The sequence below is a fragment of the Eucyclogobius newberryi genome, unplaced genomic scaffold (assembly GCF_026437365.1).
Source record: "Eucyclogobius newberryi isolate DKJ021-1_F unplaced genomic scaffold, fEucNew1.0.hap1 SCAF_5, whole genome shotgun sequence".
In the NCBI taxonomy this organism is placed as follows: domain Eukaryota; kingdom Metazoa; phylum Chordata; class Actinopteri; order Gobiiformes; family Gobiidae; genus Eucyclogobius; species Eucyclogobius newberryi.
The window spans coordinates 23,202,158-23,221,323 of record NW_027316167.1 but is presented as its reverse complement, the minus strand read 5'-3'; the positions used below and the strand labels follow the sequence as shown (position 1 = coordinate 23,221,323).

Below are 19,166 nucleotides of genomic sequence, written 5' to 3'. Positions count from 1 at the left end.
AGGCATATCCACCACGCTTAGTGGAGATTGTAAATGAATGTTGGCTCTTTGTATGTCATTACATGAGAGTTGTTTTATTTTACATCTGATTGTCAGGAGTCTGTGACTAACAATTGACTAAATAACAAATTATTTTGAAATCAGCACATTGTTGATGGTTTGCCAGTTATATGGCTTATATTACATTTTTTCATATTTCCTTTCCCTCACATCCTCTAATTGTTTTGTCCAGTGTTGTTTCACAGGACATGATTGCAGAAACTAGGGGCTGGTCTCATAGTGACAATTAGAAGTATTTGCTTATAACATGTTACATGTAACACAATGAAAGCTATAATATGAGAACAGGCTTTTTGGTTTCTTGAGTACAATTTTAAGCTTGGCCTGCCTTATTCTTAAAAGGAGTAAAGGGCTTATTTTGAATTGCTTTCTTTCACCTGTAATGACCTGAATGTGTCCAATGTTTTAAAATGTTATTGTATATTTTAGATTTAAACCTTTTTACTTATTTGTTGAAGTCTAATTTATTTGTGTAAAACATTTCCCAAAATCATCTAATACATTAATGTATAAAATTTGTCTTCAAGAAAGTGTGCTCTTGATTCAATAGATATTTAATTCATGTAATCCCTGTCATGTTGCTGAAGTATATTTGATATTTCTATGACCAAAGTGGTAATTACATCATCTTAAAGAAATATTTTCAACTTGGCAATCACTGTATGATAGTATTTGTAATGCCACATGCTTTCTGTTCTACAGACTCCTTACATTGTTGTAGTTTTCAGTCAAATCCTTTCCTTGCATCTGTTGCTGTGTTTTGAATTTAAAAAAAATTGTTTGTGACATTGGCAGTAATGAAATGTTTAAGACAATGGAACAAGCAAGATACAAAACAGCTCTTCATAACTGTTTTGTTGTGTGTTGTTAATAAAGCTGAACTATTGGCTAATACTTTTGTGTCAGTACACGGCTCTGACAATCTTTTACCTGTAGCAAACCAATGCAAAGATAATACTCCGGCACAGAATGTTGAATTGATTAAACCCCAGCCTTCAACTCTAGATGATCTTGACCTCCCATTCAGGCCACTTGAGCTAAATAGTGCGCTAAACAGGAATTCAATAGCTGAACAGCTTCTTACATTCGAGTCACAAAAATTATGTAAAGCTACAGTTACTTATACAACACAGGATTAATTGGAATATTATAGAGTAAAGCGCATCTTTGTAGTGTTACACTAAAGTCCCCTTTTAGTATTGGCTACAGCTATTAGGCCGCGGTGCGAAATAACCTGGCAGTTTCGGCCGCGCGTCGCGGCTATATAGACACTCCCTTTAGTATTATGGTTTCCGTTGATCTCCTGTCCACACTCATTCCAGTAGGTGGCAGTAAATGCACCTTTTCAGTTGGCTGCCAACTGCCGCACAACAAAAGCAGCCTTTTAGTATTAAGGTTTCAGTTGATCTCCTGTCCACACTCTTTCTGCTTCCTCTGCACCACTATCACTCAGGACCTCAAGCTGGAGCCCATCATCAGCTCCCTCATCAAGAAGGCCCAGCAGAGGATGTAGTTCCTTCTGCAGCTGAGGAAAACCAAGCTGCCAGCACAGATGATGGTGCAGTTCTACACGGCCATCATTTAGTCCATTCTCCTCCATCACTGTGTGGTACGCTGGAGCCACAGCCAGGGACAAACAGAGACTATAGTGCAGTGTGAGCTCTGCTGAGAAGGTGATCTGCTGCAGACTTCCACTCTGCAGGACCTGTACATCTCCAGGACTCTCTCTCTCAGAACTCTCACCCTGGACATGGACTATTTGAGCCACTCCCCTCACGCAGGAGGCAATGGTCCATCCGGACCAGAACCTCCCGCCACAAGAACAGTTTCTTTCCCTCTGCCATTGGAATCATGAACACTTCTTAAACACCTGTCACTTTAATCACAATTTAATCACCAACTCACTGCACTGTTCACTTTCTGCACTACGTCTGTAAATGTTACTGTACATTTTGTGTCCATAGTAAGGCCATTTTTATTTGGCCGTGGCTGCAGATAGCCCAGCAGTTTCAGGAGACGCGGCACAAAATAACATGGCAGTTTCGCGGCTCTGTAGACACTCCCTTTTATTTAATATAATTGTGGCAAGGCAAGCCCAGTCATGTGACTTTGTCACAGGAGAGCATAAAGGTCAGGGGTCGTGAATGTCACTTCCTTTTCCTGGGCAGGCTGGAGCCCATGTTGGTGGCTGGGTCTAAAGTCCTGTGTGTTTTTTAAAGGCGAAGTGCGGGTTGCCGTTTTTATATAGTCCGTTTTTATACAGTTTTATATTGCTTAGTTTTAACAGTAGTTGGTGTCGGTCCTGAGGTTGCCGGGGAGGATTGGGGCTCACTTTAGTGGGTGATTTTATTCATAGTTATTGGTGATGGAGTGTTTTAAGTTATGATAATGGTTTGTTTTCTTTAATCTTGTTTGTTTGTTGTGTCACTTGTAGTATGCCTCTCCCTCCCCAGCTAGAGTGGACCCTCACCAACTCTTTATCAGACCTTTTTATATTGTTTTAAATAAAAGCAGCCTTTAAGGCTTTGACCCACACTGACTGGCTTGTTTCGTAATCAAAGCAGACTCGCACCCACAGAACACCTAACCAGTGTTACATAATGTTAAATTGTCTTTCTTCAATGCATGCCCTTTTGATTCTATATATGTTGTTTTATTGTTGTTCATTGTTTTATGTTGCACTGAATCACCAAAGCAAGTTCCTTTGTTTGTGAATTTTGTTCATTGACAATGGCAATACCTAACATTTTCTGATTCTGAGTAGGTGGCGGTACATGCACCTTTTCAGTTGGCTGCAAACCGCCATTAAAAGCTACACAATAACAAGTCACCAATCACCAATTCTGCACTGTACCAGAGGCTGTGGGGGAGCGTGGATACTTTTTTATCTACTAAGGGGAGGTGCGCCAGTTAAAGTTTGAGAAGCTCTGGCCTAATGCAAAAGGGCAATCTCAGAATCAGAAAATATTCTCTGTGGAACCTGTCTGGTTGTGCTGTTGTTGTGGTTTCGGTTCGGCTGACGTTGGATGGAGTGCTGGTGTCGTGGTCTTCTTCTTCTTCTTTGGTGTTTTAATGGCAGTTGGTATCCAAGTGCTACATTACCGCCAGACTTTATTCTTTAGACTTTATTCTTTTTCATTAATTAGACTTCATTATTTAGACTTCACTCTTTGAACTTAACTCTTTAGACTTCATTCTTTAGACTTCGAGGCCCGAGGCCACGTGCGCTTGTAGTTAGTGGCGAATCTAGTAGGGGGCGCTCCAGCCTTTGCAGGATAGCATGCTTTATGATGTCACCTGCATTCCTTTCGCTGTGCAAGGGTGCTCAGTCTGGAGAAATCTAAAGAATGAAGTTGTTGTTGTTGTTGTTGTTGTTGTTTTATGGCGGTTGGCATCCAAGTGTTGCATTACCGCCAGACTTTATTCTTTACAAAGCCCATGAGGTCATGATATGTCTTTGTGACTAGAATAGTTGTTGTTGTTTCAGAGACGACTCGTCTCTGAAACAACAACAACTATTCTAGTCACAAAGACATATCATGACCTCATGGGCTTTGTAACACCAAAGCAATGGAAGGAGTACTTTTACGCACTACGACAGTCTGAGGTCTCAGGAATAAAGTCTGGCGGTAATGCAACAATTGGATGCCAACCGCCATAAAACAACAACAACAACAACAACAACCGGCTTTATTCCAGGGAGACTCTTCTTCATCTTCCTCTCCTTCTTTGACGTTCGGTGCTTCCACCGTACAGCTTTATTCTTTAGGCTTCATTCTATAGGCTTTAATATTTCCACTGATGTCGCTGCTTGGCAGCCGTGCGTCTACGAGACTGGACGAGGACAGGAGACCACCCCCACCCCCATCTCGTCACTCTGATCACCCTGACTCCCCAAAAGCAGACCCCCATCACTCCGACTCCCATTTATCGCCTTTAGCCTGTTTTCTATGTCTGCCCAATCAAGCTCCTTTGTTCCAAGGAATCTCCCTGCAGCTTTAGCAATGATCCTGATCCTTTCAGTTCTGCTTTGAGTCTGAGCAGCACAGTTTACAACATCCACCATAAAGAGTACAAAATCCTCTCTATCCACAACCAGGGTATTCTCATTAATTCTGGAACCTGCACACTTGGGACCTCCACTCTTGAAACCTTCACACTTCTTGGGAGCCACGCTGGCCTTTCTCATTTCGCCCTGGCTGGGAGCAGCGCTGGCTCCTCTCTCTGTATTTACTCTAAACTCGTTACTTGAAACTTTCTTGACTGCATCTGCATAGGATATACCTTGAGAGACCTTTATTTTCTGCACCTCAGCAGCTCTTTTGCTAAACCTGCATCCCCCGTAGGCAGAGCTATGTTCTTCCCCACAGTTACAGCACTTCAGTTTTGCTCCCACGTCACACTTCCCATACTCGTGATCTCCTGCACATTTACCACATCTTTGCCTCCCTCTACAGACCGCTGCAATATGCCCAAAGCGCTGGCACTTAAAGCAACGCAGGGGCGGTGGAACATATGGCCTAACGTCATGGCACATGAACCCAATGAACACCTTACTAGGCAGGCACCTCCCTTCAAGTGTTACCATTACCGACAAGCTGTCACATCTTACCCCAGACCGGGTCACCTTCAACCGCCTAGCGTCCACCACCGTAGCTCCAGTCAAATTCTCCTTAACTTCATCCACAGACGTTGCCATAGGGACACCTACGATAACTCCTCTGACCGTGTTTCTTTCAGCATCAGACACAAGAATGTCCTTTCCACCCAGACGTTTAGTTCCAATCGCCTTCCGTTGCTGAGCCGCGTCCTTGCACACGACCAGCAGCGAGCCATCTCTAAGGACACTCGCACTCTTGATCACTCCCACAGCTACAGTTAGGCTCTTTGACAATGCCACTGAATTCCACTCCTTAAAGGATGCACTATCCTGTGCAAGCTTTATGATCACCTTACAGTCTCTGCTCTCACTCCGGATATCAATAGCTTCAGCCTCATCCTGCTGCTCATTCCCAGAACCCTCGGACGAGCTAAGGGACTTTTTACGTTTCCGGGCACGTGCAGCCAGAAAAGGCTGCTCCTCCACGCCGTCCAGAACGTCTTCGACCACCGATCCACTCTCCTCCGCCATCTCCCGTCTCTCCAGACCGGAGACTAGCTCTTCTTCTTCTTCTTCTTTGGTGTTTTATCGTAGTCCTGTCGCATTACCGCCAGACTTTTTCATTGTAAGTCTAAAGAAGAGAATAAAGTCTAAAGAATAAAGTTGGGGGCGGGAATGTAACACTTGGATACCAGCCGCCATAAGGACGCATTTTCCTGTGCAAGCTTTATGAACACCTTACACTCTGTGCTCTCATTCCCAATGTTTGCAGCTCCATCTTGCATCTCACTGCCAGAACCCTCCGACACAGACGAGCCAGGGGACATTTTACGTTTCCGGGCACCAACATCCACAGGAGGTTGCTTCTCCCCACTATCCAGATCGCTGCTGACCATCGGTCCACTCCCCTCCGCCATCTCTTGTCCCTCTGAGCTGCCCACTGCGCAGCCCTGAGTCCTCTTCTTCTTCCATCCCATACTACCTGACTCCTCTTCTTTGGTGTTCTTCTTCTTCGAGTCCTTGGAGATGGCTCGCTGCTGGTTGTGTGCAAAGACAGGGCTCAGCAAAGGAAAGCGATTGGGATTAAAAGTCTGGGTGAAAAGAGCATTCTCGTTTCAGATGCTGAAAGAAACACGGTCAGAGGAGTTATCACAGGCGTCCCTACGATGGTGACTGTCTGAAGAATAAAGTCTGAAGAATAAAGTCTAAAGAATAAAGAATAACCAGCCGCCATAAAACACTATAGAAGAAGAATAAGAAGAAGAATTTGTCTCTAAATTAAGGAAATACTCAAACTGCAAAGTGACTCGCTTGAGAATCACAGGCCCCATCATTTCTTTGTTTACTATGCACTTGTAGTTAGTGGGGTGTCCAGGAGGGGGCGAGATCAATAGAGAGACCTAATAATTTAATTGCTGTAACAAAATGCTTAAATGATAAAAGAACTGAGCAAAATAGAAACAAAAACTACAAGTACAGTTTTAGTTTCAATTTTAGTCACTGATTTAATTACAACAAAAACAAGTTTACTGCACTAAGCCAAACTCGCACATGTAATGTGTCTTGATAGTTCAGTCATCAACATGCCAACATATTACACAACATGTTTATCTTCTCTAAATTGACTTTGTACCTCGGGTTTGCCACGACTTTAAGCCATGGATCTATTAGCTTGACCCCTTCCCCTCGTAGGTCATAGGAAATAAAAATGTATAGTAAGGCCGCAGTTATTTTATTACTTGGTTTACGGATCCGCCGCACTTAGATTGTTGAATTCAAAAATATAAATAAAATAAATTATTATCAATTTTTTTTTAGAAAGTACCGCCGACAATGCAAAATAGCATTAAATGAAATATAAAAAGCGGTATTAAGTCAAAAGATAAGAGCGTGTGAAGCAATTTTTCCTGCGGGAGTCTGACGGAGCTGCTCCGTCCCTGCGCACGGCCCCGGAAGAGCATGTGAAGACACGCGCGCCCGTTTCCGTGTCTGCTGCGCGCCTTTATATTGCAAATACACATTTAAAACCACATTAAAAAACACATTTTCTCCAGCGCGCTTTGCCGTGACTAAGGGTGCACACTGAGATGCATCTGTTCTACCAATGCAATACACGCTAAATCTAGGTACACACTCCTGCGCGCCCCTCCTCCCCTCCTCTCTTCCCCCGATGCGTTTTGTGAAAACCCGGAAGAAAAAATCTTTTGAAATTTAAATTGTATTTATATTTCGCCCGCCTGTTCAATATTTCATTTAAAAATCCGTAAACCAAGTAATAAAATAACTGTGGCCTAACCTAAGCACTGCTCTCTGGGGGCCTCTAGTGATCAAAGGGCCCCAATCAATTGCCCGTAATGCCTGTTGGGTAGCTACGCTTTGCAATGGCCCTGGTCGTCCTTGGGTCCGCCCGCCCATGATCCGCCCCCTATTGTCCATTCGTTTTTTAATAACACAGCTCATTTGTGTCATTTGTTCAACCTCCATCCACGGTTTAGGCTTTGCGGGCGGGAGAAATCGGACTCAACCTACGCTCGCATCTGACGCTCGTGCACTTCCGCCGCGCGTTCAGACTCAGCGCGAGCGGCACCGAGCAGCGACATCATGGCAGAAGTGACCACGGCGGACGGGGAAAAACTCAGCAAGAAGTGAGCCAGTCTGTTTTATTTCACCTCAAACACGCTCACAATGCCACTTCTTGTGTACTTTGAGGGCTTTTATTTCCTCACGTGGTGAATTGCAGCTGCCCACGCGGCGTATTACTTCACGTAACATCAGTTAGAAGACCGTAAGCACTAGTCGCGGGCTCCATATGGTTCGCATTTCCCAGAAGCCCTTGCGGTCGTGGTCGTAGATGTAGTTTTCTTCGGATTTTGTGTCGCATTCCCGTCATGTATTGTGAGACGCGTTGGAACTACAATATCCAAAAGGCTCGTCCAAGGAACTCTCGCTGCACGTTTTCGTTTCGGCTCTACGAAATGTTAGCTAGTTTCACCGTTGCGTGCATGTTTTTAAAGCCGGATAAGCTTTATTTGGAGAACCAGTAAATCGTATGAACTAGTTATAATAATGCAGCTGCCTTTCACTTTAATAATCATGTTGATCTTCGTGCGGCTTGCCCTTTAGCTGACGTGGGCAGTGTCACTGTCAGTGCTTAAAATGTGTAGTATTTTTTTTTTAATTTTTACAGCATATTATACATTCCCTGTAAGTAGCTGTGAATTGTTAAAGCTGACGGCCCACAAACAGTGAGCGTGAATCTATTCCTCAAGGTTTGTCTGCTGCATTTGGTAGCCAGCATGTTGTGTGTGGTCAGAGTAGCCAGGCAGCAGCTGTGCCAAGCCTATGGGGTCTGCGGGCACTGGTTAAGATATGCACCCCCGTGTACAACTGCAGTGCCCCTTCAAATCTGTGGGAATCGTTGGAAAGGTGGCAAAAGGTTGGTGGCTGTTCTGTTGTGTAATGAGAGCCAACCTTTTGTAGCTACTAGTGCTGGACCATCTCCTTTGCGAGTGCATGTTGTGCATTTAATAACAGGTTGTCATTTCTGAAATTAAGTGCATTGTGTCTGTATGTGTTGTAATGGTCTTTGCTCTTTTCTGGACAGTGAGTTGAAGAGGCGAATGAAGGCTGAGAAAAAGGCTGCAGAGAAAGAGGCTAAAGTGAAAGAACATGTGGAACAAAAGAAGGAAACCGATAATGACGCCCATGATTTATTGGATGAAGAAACGCTTGACCCAAATGCAAGAATTACTTTCACTTTTATTCGTCATAGCGTGTATTAACCTGTTTAATAAAATGTATGTTTTGGGTTCATATAGCAATACTTCAAGATTCGCACACAAGCCATCCAGGCACTGAAGGGCACTGAAGAGGACCCATACCCCCACAAGTATCATGTTGACCTGTCTCTAACGGAGTTCATTGAGAAGTATAACCATCTACAACCAGGAGACCAACTGTCAGACGTGGTCCTGAATGTAGCCGGTATGTGCTATTTGGAAATAGTTAAATGAACCCTTTTGTAGGAAATGTCATTATCTGACTTTCTTGTCCGTGGCAGGCAGAGTCCATGCCAAGAGAGCGTCAGGCACCAAGCTGATTTTCTATGATCTACGAGGCGAAGGGGTCAAACTGCAAGTCATGGCAAACTCAAGGTACAAAGTAGATTTAGAGAAAATAAAAATGTTTTGTAATATATGTTGGCATGTTGATGACTGAACTATCAAGACACATCGACATGCGCGAGTTTGGCTTAGTGCTGTAAAATGGAACTTTTTTATGATTACATCAGTGACTAAAATTGAAACTAAAACTGAGCTTGTAGTTTTTGTTTCTATTTTGCTCAGTTCTTTTCTCTATTAAGCATTTTGTTTTTACTGTCAGAAACTACAAGTCTGAAGAAGACTTTGTTGCTACTAACAACAAGCTTCGCCGTGGCGACATCATTGGTGTTCGTGGGAATCCAGGGAAAACCAAAAAAGGAGAGTTGAGCATCGTTCCCACTGAAATGACTCTGCTGTCACCGTGCTTACACATGTTGCCTCACCTTCACTTTGGCCTCAAAGACAAGGTATCCTGAACAGTTTAATACTGCATTGCACTACTACTATAGTGCTGTAGTGTGTGTGTAATAAATATATATATATATATATATATAATATATATATATATATATATATATATATATATATATATAATATATATATATATATATATATATATATATATATATATATATATATATATATATATATATATATATATATATATATATATATATATATATTTTTTTGTATGTTTGTTATAAATTTTCAGTCATGTGATATCAGGCTTTATACCTCATTTCCACTCTAACTAGATTAATGTACCAATAACATCAATTATGTATTCAACTTCTAGTTTTTGTGTTTTGTTTCTTTTAGGAAACACGATTCCGTCAGCGATATTTGGATCTGATTCTTAACGACTATGTGAGGCAGAAGTTTTTAACACGAGCCAAGATCATTACATACCTGCGCAGGTTTTTGGACGAGATGGGATTTTTAGAGGTAATGCATGCATATAACATGACGAGTGTGTGACTCCAAAGCCAGTATGCTGAGAGCACTCACAGATACAGATTTTTGTACTTCAAGATTGAGACGCCGATGATGAACCTTATTCCTGGTGGAGCTGTCGCCCGTCCATTTGTAACTCACCACAATGAGTTGGATATGAAACTGTTCATGAGAATCGCACCAGAGTTGTACCATAAGGTGACATTCAGATTTGATTCCTTTCTATGTTCAAATAGAAAATATTGTTTTAATCCCAGATGGAAACTTTAAATCTATATTTCCACAGATGCTTGTAGTTGGAGGAATGGATAGAGTTTATGAAATTGGACGTCAGTTTAGAAATGAAGGCATTGACCTTACCCACAACCCAGAATTCACCACCTGTGAGTTCTACATGGCTTATGCGGATTACCATGACCTCATGGAAATCACAGAGAAACTCCTTTCAGGTAAGAAACTGATAATAATGGAGCTGTAACTTGAAAAACAGAAACTAGTTCAAGTCTTTGCAGCTGGCCAACAATCTATTGGCCAATAATATTCATTACAGATGGGGGGGCAGCTAAAATAAATATTGTTAAAATGAAGATTTTCATTGTAATATACTGGGTCTCGGGTCACTGATCGAAAGGATCAGGTTCAACATTTGTGAATTTACCTAAGGCTACCCCAAATAAATTGTCTGTTTGCTGTTACCCGAGCCAACATTTTTCAAGTGGCTCGGTCGGTAGGCAAATTCTTATTTTTTTTTTTTACCTTGAAGGCAAAAAAAAAATCCAAATTTTGCCATTTTTTTTTTTTTTGAGTCGGAGTGACCACCAGAGGTCAGGCTTCAACAGTCAATGTCAGAAAATGTCTCTATTCTCTTGTAAACGATTTTAAGACATTTCAATCGACCTTTTGTATGCCGCTATCCTTAATTCTGGTAGCGAAGACGAGCGGGGGGGGGGGGGGGACATGTGGGGGACACGGGTGTCGCCATGTTTGTTGTGATGACGCTACTGGGCGTGTGTCAATCCCAGAATGCATTGCGTAAGACACCCTGACAGACACCCTGGCATGTCCTATGGACACTTGAGTGGCGCCGACGGAGGCGCACTAACTTGTAAAAGGCAATTTGTAGTCATTAACCCGTGGTCTGTTTTGTCACGGACACATGTGGGGGACTGACTATGAAGACGCACATGCGTTGCGCAGTGCGTTATCTTTGCTATAAGGATAGCAAGCGTGATTAAAAATATTCAACACATATTAAGGGAAGTCCGGCCGGTGAGTCGGTTAAATAATTGAAAAATAAAAGAATTCAAAGTTTTTTCAACAAAATGCTGATAATTTTTTTTTTTTAGCCGGCTAGTTTCACGCCGGGTCGGTCGGGTTACAGCAAACAGACCTATTATTTTGCTCAGCCTAATGGATTTTTTTTGGCAAAATACAATGTGTTCTTAGCATCCTAATTATTCACCGCAATGAGTTTATAAACGTTGTTCACTACTTGCAGAGAGCCGGCGTGGATTTTGTTGTCACGGTTAAGCTAATGACGCTTCCTGCTTTGCTAAAACGCTCTCTAATAAGATGCAGTCAGAGCACAATAGACACATTTTTTCCCGGATAGACTTTTTACATTACAGCTATAAACAAACTCTCTTTCCATCAGGAATGGTGAAGCACATCACTGGTGGATACAAAGTAAGCTACCACCCAGATGGACCAGAGGGTACGGCCTATGAGATTGACTTCACCCCACCATTCAGAAGAATTAGCTTGACACAGGATCTGGAAAAGATCATGGGAGTCCCATTCCCACCTACTGACTCCTATGACTCTCCAGGCAAGTATCAAAAGATGAGCCAAATCACCTATGTCATTCATTTAAGTCTTCAGTATTTTTTAATCTGTGATTTTTCTACTTTTAATTTTCAGAGACTCGTAAATTCTTTGACGAACTGTGTGCCAACAAAGGGGTTGAATGTCCACCACCAAGAACCACAGCACGTCTCCTTGACAAGGTGATATTTTCATTTGTGCCATTTTTATCAACACTCTGGATTGAGTATAGTTGCTCATGTGTTTTTTTTTTGTGTGTGTTTGTGTGTTTTTGTTTTAGTTGGTTGGCGACTTCCTTGAAGTCACATGCATCAGCCCAACATTTATCTGTGACCACCCTCAAATCATGAGCCCTCTGGCCAAATGGTAGGGATAAATATTCACTCAATTATTTAAAACACAATTGAAGAGATTCTGACAGATCTGATGATTATAGGCACAGAGTGCATAAGGGCCTAACGGAGCGTTTTGAGCTTTTTGTGATGAAGAAAGAAGTCTGCAACGCATACACGGAGTTGAATGACCCCATTAGACAGAGAGAGCTGTTTGAGCAGCAAGCCAAGGTATTGCCACACCTCTTTTGTAATGATGTCTTATTTCAAGCTTAACTGTTAACATGTCTTTTTTTTACAGGCCAAAGCTGAGGGCGATGATGAAGCCATGTTTATTGATGATAACTTCTGCACTGCACTGGAATATGGTCTGCCTCCCACCGCTGGCTGGGGCATGGGAATAGATCGTCTTACCATGTTCCTCACTGACTCAAACAATATCAAGGTAAATCCATCCTGATCAGTGCCAAGATGCCATGGATCTATATAAATACCTGGATAGGGTAGTGCTAGTATAAGTCATGAGGTTGCCCCAGTGGCCAGTCCATTGGAACTGCAGTGAAAAAATCCTCCACAGTCCAGAAATGTAAAAACAAACTCCTTGTGTTTGGCACAGGGACCTACAGCTTTAACAAAGGTCAGATTTAGTGAATTTGTTTTATTTTTCATTTTCAGATCATTAACTTTTTCTTTGTTGAAAAGCCTTAATATTTTTGTTTTGGCTCGCTCTGCTTCGCTCTAGCAACTCTGGCTCCAGTTGGTCAGAGTGGTCACATGCTTGCATGGGAGAAGAGATTTAGGCTAAATTGGTCACACGTGACAATGAGCTTCATGTTTGATGACTGGGGGTTATGATTAAAGTGCAAACAAAGAAGTAGTTTGTTCAAACACTCAAAACAGACCTGATTTAAATATTCTAATTTTGTCCACCAGGAGGTGCTGCTCTTCCCAGCCATGAAGCCAGATGACAACAAGACCTCGGCCCCTGTAGAGGGCACTTCTGTCTGACACAAAGAACATCAGGCTTTCCCCTCTGTGGTCAACAGAAGCCTCTGCTCTCATTGTTTTAATCACGTTTGTGTGTCCAGGGTTTGGTTCTTAACTTTCTTAAAGGTGGTATGGACGATTTTTTTCAGCAATTTTTTTTATCATATTTCCCTGTGGCGTGGATAAATCTCATTTGTCCTGCCACGTATCAATCATAAAACGCACCTACCGCTCACCTGCAGCCGCGTCTGGCTCGTCCCCACGTTTCCGCGTGCCTAAGCGCATGGATCTATCATAATATAGTTCCCTCAGTGTACGGGGCAAAATGAAGACGGAGAAAGACAGTTCCAGCTGACTCAGAAGTGGACAGAAATCTACGGGAGACGAGAGATGCGATGCGCTCCGTTGCGCTAATAAACAAACGCACGTGTGTGTTGTATCAGTCCGCACGGGGGAGTGCGCATGCGCACTTCCGCCTGCGTTCTCAAATCGCCGAAAAATCGTCCATACCGCCTTTAAAGTGAATGACGTGATTTTCTTTTGTACTTTGACAAAACCATAATTGCAATAGCTCATGGGCTGTGGACAAACAAACCAATGGTAGACTGAAGGTAGGGCTTACAATAACAATAAACGTTTTTTAATGGACTGAATGTTGCCAAGTCCAAAACTGCTTAATAAATGAAAAAAGTGATAATAAATTGAACATATTTATTCTGTGGTCTTTCTTTCACACACGGCCAATGTGCATTTGGCTGCTGCTCCACTTGTTGCTGCTCTTGTTCTAGTCTTGTTTCACTCACACGGGCTGAGGCCATGGATCTTTTCTAACTGAGGCCCGCCCATGTGCGGGTCAGTGATGGTGCGCGCTCACGCGGCCTAGTCTGTGTGCACTCGTTTAAAGAGTAGACAAACCGAGAGAAGATGGCGATGAGAGCTGCGCTGCGGAGCCTGTCCTTAAACCTGTCTTCCGGACTTCTTCAGCCCTTGACGACAGCGCAGTTTTCAGCTGCTCGGCTCCTTTTGAGGAGCGACGCATCGCGGGCCCTGAGCTCCAGCTCGACCTTGTCCACGGGTAAAAACATTAGACAAAAGTTGCTTTCCCAGTGAAGCTGCCGCGTTAAACGTGGGAAGACCTCGCATTCCTGTCTGCAAAACTCCTGCATGTCACTGGTCGCCACCGTGGAGCGTGTGACCGCTTGTTTAACCAAATATTAACACGTGTTTGCTTTGGCCATTACAAAACCGTTTGAAGTGGACGGGCTACTCTAGAATAAAATGCATTGGCATCTGCACGAAATTAGCAGGGATTGTGGCACGCAACACGTACTTTTACAGCCGGACATGATCGAAGTTGTAAGACTTAATTCAGATATGACTATTTTAATTCTACGATCAAACAGTTGTTGAAAGTTGTGAAGACTGGTTCTATCATTAAAATCTGACAGCAAAAGTTAGCATATTGTTTTTGTGCTTTCCCTCTGGGCATCACGGTGAAGGTGTTGTAACTTGTTAATACTTTGCTCTAACTAGTTTTTTCCACCAGCAGTGTCACGTGGGTAGGTAAATTACTGTGTTTCAGATCATATTGAAACAGTTCAAATAATTCTGTTCAAATATGCTGCCTGGTGGTCCAGTAGTTAAGGCGCAGCACACATGCCAGGCTGCAGGTGTAGCCTGTTGCAATGTGGTGACTTCGACTCCCAGCTCCGAAAATGTCCTGTATGTCCTTCCTGTCTCTCATCCCCACATTTTCACTCTTTTTTTTTTAAATAAAAAAATCGGATTTTCTCGAGTTTTTAGTCCCTAATAGACATGGTCAGATTACAAACCTTTAAGCTAACTTACGGCAAAGTACAATGTAATCGGTAGGGAATTCTGGCTCTTGCCATCTGAGGTTATGGCCATTTTTGTTTCTGGAATTCCATGTATGACGGGAAAATGTACTTTTTAATCAAATGTGGAATGAAGAATTGTTTGGCTAATAAATCTTTTTGTTCTTCACACAGCTCTAAAGTTCACAGATAAACATGAATGGGTGCGAATAGAAGGGAGCAGTGGCATCGTTGGCATCAGCAAATACGCTCAGGTAAGTTATTGTGATTTATTGCCCTGTTAAGAGGGCCTATCTAATTTTAGATATCCACTCGAGTAGATGAACTTTTGAACAACACTTTGTTCTCAGTTTTACTGTACAAGCCAGTTGAATGGTTTATTGCTGTATGGATCTGTTGATAACGTGTGCAACTCGGCTAAGAGGCTCCTGTGGTAATTTCAGTGCACAGGCCAATCTGACTCCGTCTCTATAACTAAATCACTCGCAATGCTCTTTATATTAAGAGACACCCCTATTAAGTATGCACATCGTTGCAGGAAGCATTGGGGGATGTGGTATACTGTGGGCTCCCAGAAGTTGGACAAAACCTTGAACAAATGGGTATGTAAAAGTGTGCACATGTGGTATTCAGGAACATAATTGAATAACATTTACATTTTTGTTTTAGAGGAATTTGGTGCCTTGGAAAGTGTAAAGGCGGCCAGTGAATTATACTCACCCCTCACTGGTGAAGTGTCTGAAATCAACACAGAGTTGGCAGAAAACCCAGGACTTGTTAACAAAGACTGTTATGGAGAAGGTATAGTTTAGAAATATTTCCCACCATTTCATCAGTTGACACAAAATGTACATGACAGCTGAACGTATGGAGGAAAACGCATTTAACTATTTTTAGAATTCAAATGTGTTCTTTTCGTAGGCTGGCTAATCAAGATGAATATTGGAAAGCCTGAAGAACTTGATGGTCTCATGGATCAATCTGCGTATGATAAATTTGTCAAGTCACTTGAGGATTAAGATTGTTGATGTTGTAAACCTCTAATTGCAAATCAAAGAAATATAACATGTTTATTAACCCAGCTTCTAAAAATATTTGTTCAATATTTATTTTGGTTTTGAAATAAATCATTTCTGTAGCATCAAGTGTGCTACTAAAATGTTCATCTGGCGCACTAGTGGTTTGTGTTAATATTAAGATGGAAAATGTCACATTTTAATTTAATAAACTTGCATGTGATGTATTTTTACCTCCATATCATAAGTTATCTATTATCAGCACATGCATATTGTCCTGTGCACACATGACCACCCCTTGCATTGTAGCACCGTACCACCATTACCTTTGCCCTGAGGGGAAGATTGGCCGGATCAATGATTAATGAAGAGTATCCACCAGACATGAACCACTACATTTAGTCTATAGAAATCTGGCTAATTTAGAAGTATCCAAATGTTTCCTATTGAATCGATATATTCAAAGCCAGAAATTAAAATGTTTGGTATTCTCTGTGGACTTGGATGAGAAGGTCAATGGTAGACAGTGTGGATGTTAAACAATGAGCCTGATCATATTGCATGATCATATTAGGACGGATTGTGCAAGTAATGGAATTCCGATTACTTGTGAAGATTATTAGGACATTAGGAAAGTGGTATTTAGCTTTTTGTATGAAAGAATTTGTAACATTAAAAAGTTCAACAAGAGAAAGCGTTAAAGCTCACACATGTTTGCAAGAAGGAAACGATTATGCCAGTTGTGCTGCTGGAGTAGGCAAAACAAGATTGTGAAGTGAGGAATAAAGAAGTCAAATACAGAAAATTAGAACTGAGGAGGAAATTGCAAATGCTGACGCAGCTAAAACGATGCAGGGTGTGCAGCCAGTGAGTCGGATTTGAGAAATGTCGCAGAGTTGAGGAGGTTGAGGAGGACGCTCTGAGTGTTAAAAAAAAATCTGATTGTTTCTATTTTATGGTGGAAGCTATTAACTGGATTCCCAGATTAAGTGTGCTGGTACCAGAGCCAAAACGTATAAAAGCCAGAGGTCACTTGTTGTACTTCCTCTGCCTGCTCTCTATATGCCAGTTGTGCTCCGCGGGGCTCACTCTGTGCTCTACTGTGTGCAATAGCCTATGGTGACCAGCAGCCTTGCTAGGCAGTATCTTTAGAAGATGTTTGGATGGCATGCGGGCTACTGGTGTTTTAACAGGGTTTCCCCTGTCTATCCTGCTCGATCTATCTATCAGGTCTATCCTGATAATTTGTCTACATTGACCTGGCTACTTTATTATACTTGTTTTCTCATTACATTTCTGTAGCTTGCATGCTACCTTTACAGTTAGTTGTAAGCCATTATATCGATATATTACATCAGTACAGTAGGTGGTGGTATACAGCGTTTTCCTTGGTTTGTAGCCCGCCATCAAAACCAAGGATGGAGAAGAACGTCTATACTGGGGTTAATTTAATACATCCATGATTGGGGTGCGCAGTGAGGAGGTGGCTGAAAGGAAGTCATTAGTGGAGTGTCTGTTAGTGTAAACGCTGATGATCTTAATAACTATAAAGGAGGCAGAGGAGCTAATCTCTGACGGAGTAAAAGTATATATATATATATATATATATATATATATATATATATATATATAAGTATTCTGATTGTTTTTGAAGAAGAAAAAAAGTGTTTCTTAGGTTTATTAGTTTCCCAGTCAGACCCTATGTTCCAAAAGTTTAGCCACTGCCCATCAGTGGTAGTGGATACACATCAAAGCCCTTTTTGATCTGAGCCCACATCAAAAAGTAGAGAGCTGTGGCTGTCCCTGAATGTTGCAAACCCTCCAGAAGGGACTCGGGCTGCACTGGCATTGCAGAACAGACACTATCACATATCGCCTTCACCACACACAGCAGCCTCCGCCCACAATGTGCAACATCTTAGCCTTAGCCAGACAATATGACCCCATAGGTGTACTCATTATCTATACCACCCGGGCAAATATCCTGGTGCAGAGGTTCTGGGGAAAGAAACGTGACTGGGATGGTCCTCACCTTGCAGAGGACCTACTTCAGCTGTGGGATGCCTGGGTAAGTGAGCTTCATATTCCATCTAACATCTCTATTAACTGCTGTTATGTGCACCCAGATACAGACCTCTCATCTGCAAATCAGTGCATCCACATCTTCTCAGATGCATCAGAAAAAGCATATGGGTCTGTCACTTAACTTTGCACGGTTAACACAAAGGTGAAGTCCAGGTGGCCTTCTTAGCTGCCCGATCACGAGTCACCAGTTTGCCAGCAGTCAATTCCAAGGCTAGAACTTTGTGCTGCCCACACCAGTGCCCCTCTTGGCACGGTTTTGAAACGAGAGCTGAGGGTCCTCATTTCATCGGTAACATATTGGGCTGACTCCACAACTGTGTTGAACTGGCTACAGTCTCCTTTGTGCCGCCACAAAGTGACATTCAGGAGTTAACTGAGAGCAGCTCATGGCGCTGTGTCTCCAGACATTTCTTGCCCTGATGACCCAGTTGAGCTGTGTAAGGCTAGGTTCTGTGGCCTTATCACTCCTTCCCCTCACACATGTATGCCTGACACTAGCCAGTTCAAGCATTTAGACAAGCTGAACTGTCACTCCTCAGACAGGTGCAAAGTGACTGCTTTCCAGGTGACTTTTGCCCTCACCTCTTCCCAAAAGACTATTCCGTCCAGCAGGCTACTCCTCACTTTGGCTCCAGGGACTTAATCGGGGTTAGGGTTAGGGCTGATCATTGCAGATTATGAAAGCAAACTTGCCCATCCAGGTCCAGAGAGAGTTTTTTGCTGAACTACACAGAAAGTTCTGGATTTTACGTGGCAGACAGGCACTCCGCAAACATCAGCATCACTGTGCAGACTGTCGTATGTGGCATGGCCACAGCATCCAGCTTATGATTAAACCAGCCAGCTTTGAACTCTTCTGGGATTGACTGCTTTGGTCCCTTCCTAATCAAGATTGGGAGGCGCAATGAGAAAACATGGGGCATATTATGCAAATGCCTCACTACACATGCAGTGTACCTAGATCTGCTGGCCAGCATGGACACTGAGTCATCACTCATGAGTCTGAAGCACATCATTTCCAGTGGTGGCAAGTCTCACAAACTGCTGTCTGATCAAGGCACAAATTTCAAAGGTGGCAGCTCAGAACTTCAGAATGCCTGCAACTCATTTGCTCCTGATCTTCAGTCACAACTTGCCTGCAAGCAAATCCACTTTCGTTCCAACCCTCCAAGTCCACCCCTTCTTGGCGGTTCCTGGGAGCGAGAAATTACGCAAATTAAGTTGCAATATTGGGCTCTCAAACAGTCATAGTCCTGAGAACAATTCTCATGGAAGTGGAGAACATCATCAACTCCAAGCCCCTCTTCTACTTTACACCTCTTCCGATGTAGCCGATCCAGATCCCATCACTCCCAATCTGCTGCTCATGG

General features: G+C 42.7%; 2 protein-coding genes across 4 annotated transcripts; both read left to right on the top strand.

Moving 5' to 3' along the window:
• Positions 1 to 7,157: 7,157 nt before the first annotated feature.
• On the top strand, positions 7,158 to 13,101 carry kars1 (lysyl-tRNA synthetase 1). 3 transcript variants are annotated; one of them, XM_072464959.1, is made up of 14 exons: positions 7,158 to 7,305; positions 8,265 to 8,400; positions 8,479 to 8,644; positions 8,721 to 8,814; positions 9,044 to 9,230; positions 9,583 to 9,708; positions 9,796 to 9,915; positions 10,004 to 10,166; positions 11,372 to 11,545; positions 11,638 to 11,723; positions 11,822 to 11,907; positions 11,978 to 12,104; positions 12,175 to 12,318; positions 12,807 to 13,090. In XM_072464959.1, exons 1-14 carry the CDS (start codon positions 7,262 to 7,264, stop codon positions 12,879 to 12,881), a joined length of 1,728 nt encoding a protein of 575 aa, XP_072321060.1. In that variant the 5' UTR covers positions 7,158 to 7,261; the 3' UTR covers positions 12,882 to 13,090. The 3 variants fall into 3 exon arrangements, with proteins under 3 accessions (XP_072321060.1, XP_072321058.1, XP_072321059.1); XM_072464957.1 differs by lacking the exon at positions 7,158 to 7,305 and adding an exon at positions 7,857 to 8,096 and having other exon boundaries at positions 12,807 to 13,101; XM_072464958.1 differs by lacking the exon at positions 7,158 to 7,305 and adding an exon at positions 7,859 to 8,096 and having other exon boundaries at positions 8,479 to 8,648; positions 8,725 to 8,814; positions 12,807 to 13,009.
• Positions 13,102 to 13,722: 621 nt separating this feature from the next.
• gcshb (glycine cleavage system protein H (aminomethyl carrier), b) lies at positions 13,723 to 15,865 on the top strand. Its single transcript, XM_072464949.1, has 5 exons — positions 13,723 to 13,935; positions 14,870 to 14,949; positions 15,234 to 15,297; positions 15,365 to 15,496; positions 15,617 to 15,865. Exons 1-5 carry the CDS (start codon positions 13,785 to 13,787, stop codon positions 15,712 to 15,714), a joined length of 525 nt encoding a protein of 174 aa, XP_072321050.1. The 5' UTR covers positions 13,723 to 13,784; the 3' UTR covers positions 15,715 to 15,865.
• Positions 15,866 to 19,166: the final 3,301 nt, after the last annotated feature.

Bases quoted from the DNA above. Each gene is read 5' to 3' on its own strand.
- gcshb (XM_072464949.1), top strand. From the start codon at position 13,785: ATGGCGATGAGAGCTGCGCTGCGGAGCCTGTCCTTAAACCTGTCTTCC. The intron at 13,936-14,869 runs GTAAAAACATTA...TTCTTCACACAG, and splicing joins CAGCTCGACCTTGTCCACGG to CTCTAAAGTTCACAGATAAA. The intron at 14,950-15,233 runs GTAAGTTATTGT...ACATCGTTGCAG, and splicing joins GCATCAGCAAATACGCTCAG to GAAGCATTGGGGGATGTGGT.
- kars1 (XM_072464957.1), top strand. From the start codon at position 7,957: ATGTTGTGTGTGGTCAGAGTAGCCAGGCAGCAGCTGTGCCAAGCCTAT. The intron at 8,645-8,720 runs GTATGTGCTATT...TGTCCGTGGCAG, and splicing joins CGTGGTCCTGAATGTAGCCG to GCAGAGTCCATGCCAAGAGA. The intron at 9,231-9,582 runs GTATCCTGAACA...TGTTTCTTTTAG, and splicing joins ACTTTGGCCTCAAAGACAAG to GAAACACGATTCCGTCAGCG.